The 10230-nt window shown below is 38.6% G+C and overlaps 1 protein-coding gene across 1 annotated transcript in view; it reads left to right on the plus strand.

The window, feature by feature from the left end:
- Window positions 1-10010, plus strand: part of LOC126184440 (splicing factor 3B subunit 6) — a 31869-nt gene extending 21859 nt beyond the window's left edge. Inside the window, exons 2-4 of the mRNA XM_049926834.1 lie at window positions 1422-1540; window positions 3636-3765; window positions 9511-10010. Coding sequence (XP_049782791.1) covers window positions 1422-1540; window positions 3636-3765; window positions 9511-9609 — 348 coding nt within the window. The 3' untranslated portion in view covers window positions 9610-10010. The remainder of the gene's footprint in view (window positions 1-1421; window positions 1541-3635; window positions 3766-9510) is intronic.
- Window positions 10011-10230: the final 220 nt, after the last annotated feature.

A 10230-nucleotide genomic window follows, 5' to 3' on the forward strand; every position in this document is an offset into this window, starting at 1 on the left:
GGCTTTGCACAAAAAAATAGAAGCCGGAAGTGAGTTTGCAACTAGTGAAGACTGAAGGCTGGATTCCTCACTGGAAAACCCGTCATGGTGTTCAGTTCATTTAAATTTCTGATGAAAAACTATCTGCTGATGCTGAGGTGGCTAATGAGTTTCAAGACACTGTCAAAGAACATGACCTGTTACCTTACCAAGTCCATAAAGTAGATGACACAGGCCAGAACTATAAATGCTACCAAAGAAAATGCTCACCTAATGCTTGGACTGTCCCACACTAACTGACTAGCAAATCACAGTGCAGTCAAGGAACACATAAGCACACTCTAAGCAAACATAACAATATTATATGTAGCAACTACGCGAGTTGAATGTCACAAACAAGTATCAGTGGAAACTTTCCATAATATATCATCTCGTAAACGACTTGAACTAGAATCCTGCAACAAACACCACCGACATTCTACTTTACCCTACTTGTAGTTTGTTAATGTCAGTAGACATTGTTCCATTTAAAAAAGTGTGTGGTTTGCACAAAAAAATACATTTTCTAATTGTTATTACAATCTGTTTATTGGCTAACAAGGGAGCCCTTAACTTCCGGTCCATGCTGTGAAAACCGAACATCAGTAGCGCTTTCAATCTCCTCAATATCTGCGGTGTAAGCTTTAGGTGATTTGCCATGTGTATTGTGTAACATGAAGGCTACACAGATCTGTTCAAAACAAATTTAGAGGAATGTTGTTGCATGGGCTGGCAGTGTCCAGTTGATTTCTGCTGCACAGCTTAACTTTTTCAGAGATTCCTAATGAATGTGATAATCACCCTTCATACAGTATGGATTTAGCACCATGTGAGTGCCATCTTTTATAGGCAGAATGACACGGCACAGTGATTAAGACTCCGAAATCACATGTAGGTGGAATAGTGTTAAAATCTTCATGCACCCTTTTAGATTCATGGTTCCTTTTGTTTCCTAAATTAAATAATATGTAAAATTAATTGAATTTTCCATTAGTGCTTGCTAAAAAAGTGATTATAATATTGAGAAAGAAACAGTTCCTAATGCCCCACAAATTTTGCAAATCATTGGAAAGTGTTTTCTTTTTAATATTACAGAATTTACTTTGAAGACAAGGATTTTTTGAATCAAAGTATTTAAATCGCATATGACTGATTCATCGATGCTTCTTGGTTAATGAGTGATTGACAGTGCAGTCATTAGTAAACAGATGCCTAGCATTATGGTTAAATATTACTCAGTTAAAAGTCTGATTAGGTAAATAGCAAACAAACAGCCACATACTGTGTAATCAAAATTTGTAAGTAACTTACATGTACACAGTTTACATTATAATGGCTGTTGTGAAAAAGAGGTATTGATAATACAAATAACTAATTCTCTGTCATTAATGCTTTTCCAACAGGTTCGCCTTCCACCAGAAGTAAATAGAATCCTATACATAAGAAATTTGCCTTACAAAATTACAGCTGAAGAGATGTATGATATATTTGGCAAGTATGGAGCAATAAGGCAAATACGTGTGTAAGTAATCTATACATTAGAGAAAGTAGATACAGGCAAGAATAATAGTAACAGTAGCAGTGATGTAATGTGGCCACTTGAATGCGAAATAGTGTTATGTTGTTTCTTCTGTATTTTCACAAAAAATTTAATTAAAATAGGGTATAGGAAATATTTTTGTGTATCACATGCTAAAAATGATGGTATTATATAAATAAGCACTAAATAAAGGTTAGTTTTTGGGGACCAGAGGTGCTTATCTTTGGCAAAGTGGGTGAAGGGATTAGATGAAATGAGACTAATCATGGATAAATTTAATTGGGAAATGTCTCAGATTTGTGGGTTACTAGAGAGCATACAACAGGAAAACGTACAGTAAAATATGAGAGAGAGAGAGAGAGAGAGAGAGAGAGAGAGAGAGAGAGATATATATATATATTTGAAAACATGAAGTTCAAAGTGTAAGCTGAAGTAGCTGTTTTTTTAAAAGTAGCTTAGAAAAACAGGATAAAAGGTTGAATTATATGGAACTGAGCAGTTATAGAGAACAGCAAAACATGAAACAGTTATGGAGAAGAAACAAGCAGTGACAGGAACTTGTGAATTGCAGAATAGAGAGATGTAAAAGGAAAGGGAGACAGCGACAGGATGCATAAACTTAAGTTGAATTGCCAAGAACTATGCACATGTTGTAGAGTGAGTTAATATGTGAAGCTTTGGTGCACTAGTATTGGTAAGAGAAACAAAATTGCAAACCTTGTGAGACAGACGCAGAAGTCACAGAGGATGCTCTGGACATATATTTTGTTTGTTACTGATGGAAAAAAGTAATATGATATGATTGGCTGGGAGGCCCATGAGGGACTTACAGCTGCTTGGTGCATGTCTTTCAAGGACTGAAGAGCAGTATGTTATATATTCTACTTACTTATGTGTTTGTATTTTATGCTGCCTTTTGATAGGAACTTCTGTTGTTTTTCCATTAACTTATGTAGCTACGTTTTTGTTTTTATATATTTATGAGTGTTGCCCAGAAAGTAATGCACTGCGTTTTTTTGTTTTAGCTGAAAACAATGCTACGAATGCAAAACTTTACATTTGTATTATCTGAAGTCTCCTGAGCGAGTGCGCATGCCAAGTTTCTGTCACTTCCAACAGATATTTTAGCTGCAGGAAAGTTTCAAAATGGCGTCTGTAGGTGATGTACATTACAAGCAACGTGCCACCACTGAATTTCTCACTGCAGAGAAAGAAACTGTGGGGAATATTCACAAATGCTTGTGCAAAGTCTATAGAGCATCTGCTGTCAACAGAAGTAGTTAGTTGCTGGGCATGGAGGGTGAGATCATCAGAAGGCAGTTTGTGGTGGAAGTCCACAATTTGCAGCGATCGTGGAGACCATCCATGGCTGTCTCAGCTGACATGTTGCAGCGAGCTGCTGATGCCAGTCACTAGAACAGACACATTGTGACACGGCAGTTGGTGCTTCATCTGTCAAGCACCAAAGGAAGTGAAGATGCACAAGTCTGTAGACAGCTGAACACATCGCAAAACAGAGTTGAACAGTGTTACCCCATCCACCCTACAGCCCTGACCTATCCCCCTCTGACTTCCATTTGTTTGGGCCATTAAAGGATGCCATTCGTGAAAGACACTTTGAGTACACTGAGGAGGTGATTCACACAGTGAAGCACTGGCTCCGCCACCAGGACAAGGATTGCTACAGACAGGCCATACACGCCCTTGTTTTGTGCTGGAGAAAGGCCATAGAACAGGATGGAGATTATGTGGAAAAACAGGATGTGTAGATAAAACACCGTTCTTTTGTGTGTGTAATTCTCATTATGTTCAGTAAAGAATTGTTGAAGAAAAAAAATTAGGTGCATTACTTTCTGGGCAACCCTCTTAAAGTATTAGTAAAGTATTGTGTCATAAATTACAGTTGAATTCATGCCATTTGTTGATGCTAATGGTGGTGATGATGTTGATTATGGATTTTATATGACTGCCTCAGCTGACTCTTAAGAGATTCATTCTGTAAAAGCGCTGTGATTTAATCTTTGCTAACCATAAGAGAATATGTAATATGTTTGTAATTTTTCTCACTTTGCTACAGAGGAAACACACCTGAAACGAGAGGAACAGCATTTGTGGTTTATGAAGATATTTTTGATGCAAAAAATGCATGTGACCACTTATCAGGATTCAATGTCTGTAACAGATACCTTGTTGTATTATATTATCAGGTAAAGTTTTATTTAGCTACTATACCCAAACAGTTAACTTTTCATTTTATGGAAAAGCTGATATTTTCAAATTTGCCTCTCTGTTATATCATGATTTAAAATTAGTTTTTCCCAGACAAAGAATGAAAATGGTTCAATTTTAAGTTCAGTGTAGGGCAAAAATAGTATGGATGTAACAATAGAAGAATGTCCAAAGCTCTCTTAACCTGAATTGAACCAAAACTAGATCCTCAGCTTGGAAAATACCAGGGTAGCTTTAGAAAAGGTGATCGTATATGGTACAAAGTCTTAACCTGTGAAATTCAGTGTAATATAGTTGAAACACAGTGAACTAAAGAAAAGTCACATTCTTTGATCAGAAAGTGAATAAGACATGACTGCCTGTCAATCTAAAATTTGTGGAACAGTTGAGCAAAGAATTTAAAATAGACATAAGGGAACTATGAAGTGTTTGCCTATCACCATTACAATCCAATTGAGCTCTTGAATAAAATGTGAGTAATGGATGAGTGCAGGAGAACTAAGTCACCAACTAGAACTCAAATATGTGAAAGTGGATTGTCTAATATTTGAGGATTATGGCTCTGATTATTGAAGACATTGTTGAAGCAAAAAAAGAAACAATTTAAAAATTTTCAAAAACTAACCGGGAAAATTGAACTACGAGTTTGACATGAAACAAACTTTTATAACAGATTTCAAACCAGCTCTGGTTGTGACATAAAAATGGACAGTAAGAAAATATTGAAATCTTCAGAAAATACATTTCAGTGGCAAAAAATATTTGTAACAAGGCTACAGTAATGATGAACTTGGCACATGCTACACATCAGCACATGTAACTATCCAACACAAGAGATCAGATCAGTAGAATACAAAATTAATTTAAAAATATTGGGACAAAGATAGTGTGACAAGTAACTCAAAACTCAGTAAATAAATCTGAAGAAGGCAGATCCATAAAATCTTAGTTATAGTGTGTATGTAAAGAATACAGTTAATGAAATCCATTGAAGGAGTGGACACAAGCAGGCTAACGCACCAGATTCATTCATTCTTGAGAAATACCATTACAAGAACCAACTGGTACAACAAACAGAGAAAGACCTTAAGGAATTAAATTTGCCAAATCTACAAGACTGGGATAACAGTTAGCAGTGTTACAAAGAAGGGGTTTGGTGGGGAAAATAGGATGACTAAAAAACATAATCCACAGTTGTAGCCATGGAAACATATTCAGCTGATGTGCATGAAAAAATCTGAGATAAATACACTCCTGGAAATTGAAATAAGAACACCGTGAATTCATTGTCCCAGGAAGGAGAAACTTTATTGACACATTCCTGGGGTCAGATACATCACATGATCACACTGACAGAACCACAGGCACATAGACACAGGCAACAGAGCATGCACAATGTCGGCATTAGTACAGTGTATATCCACCTTTCGCAGCAATGCAGGCTGCTATTCTCCCATGGAGACGATCGTAGAGATGCTGGATGTAGTCCTGTGGAACGGCTTGCCATGCCATTTCCACCTGGCGCCTCAGTTGGACCAGCGTTCGTGCTGGACGTGCAGACCGCGTGAGACGACGCTTCATCCAGTCCCAAACATGCTCAATGGGGGACAGATCCGGAGATCTTGCTGGCCAGGGTAGTTGACTTACACCTTCTAGAGCACATTGGGTGGCACGGGATACATGCGGACGTGCATTGTCCTGTTGGAACAGCAAGTTCCCTTGCCGGTCTAGGAATGGTAGAACGATGGGTTCGATGACGGTTTGGATGTACCGTGCACTATTCAGTGTCCCCTCGACGATCACCAGTGGTGTACGGCCAGTGTAGGAGATCGCTCCCCACACCATGATGCCGGGTGTTGGCCCTGTGTGCCTCGGTCGTATGCAGTCCTGATTGTGGCGCTCACCTGCACGGCGCCACACACGCATACGACCATCATTGGCACCAAGGCAGAAGCGACTCTCATCGCTGAAGACGAGACGTCTCCATTTGTCCCTCCATTCACGCCTGTTGCGACACCACTGGAGGCGGGCTGCACGATGTTGGGGCGTGAGCGGAAGACGGCCTAACGGTGTGCGGGACCGTAGCCCAGCTTCATGGAGACGGTTGCGAATGGTCCTCGCCGATACCCCAGGAGCAACAGTGTCCCTAATTTGCTGGGAAGTGGCGGTGCGGTCCCCTACGGCACTGCGTAGGATCCTACGGTCTTGGCGTGCATCCGTGCGTCGCTGCGGTCCGGTCCCAGGTCGACGGGCACGTGCACCTTCCGCCGACCACTGGCGACAACATCGATGTACTGTGGAGACCTCACGCCCCACGTGTTGAGCAATTCGGCGGTATGTCCACCAGGCCTCCCGCATGCCCACTATACGCCCTCGCTCAAAGTCCGTCAACTGCACATACGGTTCACGTCCACGCTGTCGCGGCATGCTACCAGTGTTAAAGACTGCGATGGAGCTCCGTATGCCACGGCAAACTGGCTGACACTGACGGCGGCGGTGCACAAATGCTGCGCAGCTAGCGCCATTCGACGGCCAACACCGCGGCTCCTGGTGTGTCCGCTGTGCCGTGCGTGTGATCATTGCTTGTACAGCCCTCTCGCAGTGTCCGGAGCATGTATGGTGGGTCTGACACACCGGTGTCAGTGTGTTCTTTTTTCCATTTCCAGGAGTGTAGAAGACCAACAGGGCTGAGTTTTCAAGGGGATAAGCAACCAATTTGTAAAATGAGGAGGAGAAGAATAGTAAAAATTCAGGGCAAATAATTTTTTATACTTGGTAACTTTGTTATGGTTCAGTGGTTGTGTGCCTGACTATGGATTTGGTACCGAGTTAAGTCCTACGGTTTTTATCTGCCACTTTATCATTTCTTTCACCTTTGACAATGTTTGTTAACATAAAAAAATGCTGAGTTGCAATGTGTTTTGGAGTCCATGCTAAACTGCATAGCCCCATATGATTGGCTGGGTAACTCAGTTCAAAGGTTGGAGAAATGCAACACTATACCAAAAATCAATAGACCATTCCTAGTAAAGCACTATGGTGATCAAACTAACTTTCAGTTTGATGACTGCTTTACCTTTCTCTTTGTTGCGTTTGTTAGTAACCACATTGAATATCAGCATTTCATTGGAAATTGTTTGCAGCCTTCACAACTTCTATAAAATGCGTGAAATTGTGCTGAATTTAGGTTTTAACTTCTTGCATACAATTCGAATTTGCCAAACATTTCTCCATACCAAAAAGTTTTTGAATGTTGGATCATGGGAACTACAGTCATAAGCTGCAGGAAATTCGTATAGATGATTTTGAAATACTGTGTCTCGACATATCATAAATTTCTTTTTGTTTTTGTAATGATAAAATATTGTATTTAATTTTTTGAGAAAGGGCTGATTATTTCATGCCATTTATTCTGCTTTATTTGTCTTAAATGTAACACAATACAAATTATAACATTTATCTTCTAAACCTCCATTTGTAAATGGTGAGATTTTCATTTTACTTGCTTCATATACCTTATTTCCACATTAGGTCACACTTGGTTCATTCTTTACCTCCTCCTCTGTATTATAATTTTCTTGTCACTAGACTTTCTTCACTATGGCAGCACTTTATGAATTTGAAGGATGCCTATTGGTGTCATGACATGTTTTCACTGTAGGCCATAGGTACTGATATTAGTGATACAGTGAGATTTTTCTGATGAGAGACCAGTATTTTAATAATTCCATCTTTGGGCTGATGACTTGTTTAATGTTGCAATGAAGATCTCTACAACATCTATAATTACACTACAATGGAAATACCATTTTACATTTTTCGTGATTCTATGCCATAAATTCATACCCCCTGAGAAGAACCCACAAGATCAGTGCAAAAAATTCCCCAATCTTACATTTCTTCCTAATAAGGTTTACCTTGATTTTATGTTCTTACTTGACATCTTGCTTGACCATCCCATTTTCTTTCTATTGACATTTGACGTGAGTGAATGAGTTACAAGTGGAACAAAAGACACATGGTTCACACGGTGCTGAGAATGTTATAGGCCATTATGGAGAGGTGATACGTGAGAGAGATAATCCTGACATACCCACAATCGGCTTGGCCAACATAACTTGTAATGTTTAGCTTCACTGCGCAATTATGACACAACTACTACTAGTTTTCAGCAGCAATGGAGAAACAGGATGTGAAGTGTTATGAACCAAGCCAATAAGTGATGAAGGGGCCCAGCCGCCGCCTTTCCTTTTGCCACTTAGAACTCAGTCTCATCTTTTTGCACATATTTCTGATGTACTGTATTCAGGAACAGTATTGATCGTCAACCGTTTAAATTCAAATATTGAATTGTGAAGAGTATGCTTGGTCAGAATCAAGAAAACATTGGCAATTTCTGGCTAGTGATCTCTTATTGGCTGGCAACCGTTAAATCACCCAACAGCCAGCAGAGCCACCACACCACACTAACCCACATGAAATGAGTTTATGAGCTGGATGTGTGGAGAGGGGGCGTGGTCCTTCAATGATGGGAGTGCAAGTAAGAGTGAAAGCATTTTGTGAAGTGCTGGAAATATGCTTTTCGTGGAGATCATGTGCTATGGCAGAGATGTCACATGGAAATAGAACAAGGGTTTTGCAAAAGCACAATTTAAATACTTTCATGTTCAAATCTGACATGATACAGTTGCAACAGCTACATACACTACTCCATACATACTTCACACACACACACACACACACACACACACACACACACACACACACACACACAGGATCATTAACATTGGTGGAAGGCATGAAGACAAACTGAACGCAGGCAATACACCAGAGGTCACTGTGTTCGCATAACCAGGGTATGTTGCACTGTCATTGGCTACAGAAGAGAAATGCACACACCCACATGTTAGATTCTGACACTTTCCACCATACTGAATAGTTTTCATTTTAGTTCACCATGTTGATCAATTTTTGCTATCTTCCTCCATGCACAAAGGAAAAATCTCTCAAAAATGCATGTTTCGACATATAATTTTTTGATCACAGCATATCAGAAAATAGCTCTATTATCTTGTACCTTGATAAAAATTTCAATTTTTGCTGAGTTTTTACTTGCTGTTATACATTTGTGATTTTTTAAGAACAGATGAAATTCATTAAGACAAATTATTGTATAAACATTGTATTGTACATTTAATTTCCTTCACTTATACAGATATTATACACTGTATTGGAGAGAATTACGATTTTTAATCATATATGCCACTTATTTATGTTTCTGCTTATATTTTGGGTGTTTTCACGTTTTCCTCAATTCTGAATTTTCCTCAGTTTTGCATTTTTTTTAAAAGTCTTGGCAGCATGAAAACATAAAATAGAGGTTTCACTGTATTTATTTTCTCTCACAAATTGAACAATTATTGTTATACCCCATTGTTTATACTTCTGTGTTCATTCTAAACCACTCAAGTCTTGTTTAATGTGATTGTTTTTTCACTTGAAAACATAGCCGTGCTTTGCAGTGACAGGTGGAAACAAAAACTATTTCCAGTCATACGAATCATTGGTCGCAACAGTCAGTATTTTGTCTGTTGCTGTGTTTCCTACTGTAAGATTATACTTGTTAAAGTAGAATATAATTTTGAAACACTTGATTATAAGATCTGGTATCATAGTGATGGATATAAAAAATACTGGTTATAATGTTATTTTGTAAATTTCAGTCCAACAAAGCATTCAAGCGCCTGGATATTGATAAGAAGAAAGAAGAGTTGGATAAGATGAAAATGAAGTATGGAATTAATACAGAAGAGAAGAAGTAATCCTACTTCATAAGTCAGTGAAACATGCACCGAAACATTTGTGGAAAAGACTCTGTAAACCCACTGTGGGGATACATAACTGAAGAGCTATGTAAATAATTATATATACTTATATTTGTACATATCAGAGAGAGGAGAGAGAGAGAGAGAGAGAGAGAGAGAGAGAGAGAGAGAGAGAGAGAGAGAGAGATGACATAATATTAATGACTGCTAACCAAGTTGAATTCATTTTCAGTAGTCATTTGATGGCAGAATAAGAATACTTTTGTGTATGAGTAAATTACTTCGATGTGCATTTTTGGAATACAATGAGACAATTATTAAATGTACTTCTTTAAGTGTAAAATCTGTAACTTTCATGTAATCTTGCTGATATTTGTAAAATATAATATTTAAAATCATGTTTCTGAGTTTGAAGTATTGATTCCTACCTTAAGTGGTACTTAATATGATTTTTCAATGTAATTTGGCAGATTTGAAGCTACATGACTTCACTTCATAAATTATTCCTTGTTTCATTGGTGGTTTGTGATTTATTTCAGTACATAATCCTTTCGTCACAGCTGCACTGTAGTTTGTATAACTTGTTACTGACACTTTGCACCCCACAGCACTAAGCAT

Source organism: Schistocerca cancellata, chromosome 1 (assembly GCF_023864275.1).
Source record: "Schistocerca cancellata isolate TAMUIC-IGC-003103 chromosome 1, iqSchCanc2.1, whole genome shotgun sequence".
NCBI classification, from domain to species: Eukaryota; Metazoa; Arthropoda; class Insecta; order Orthoptera; family Acrididae; genus Schistocerca; species Schistocerca cancellata.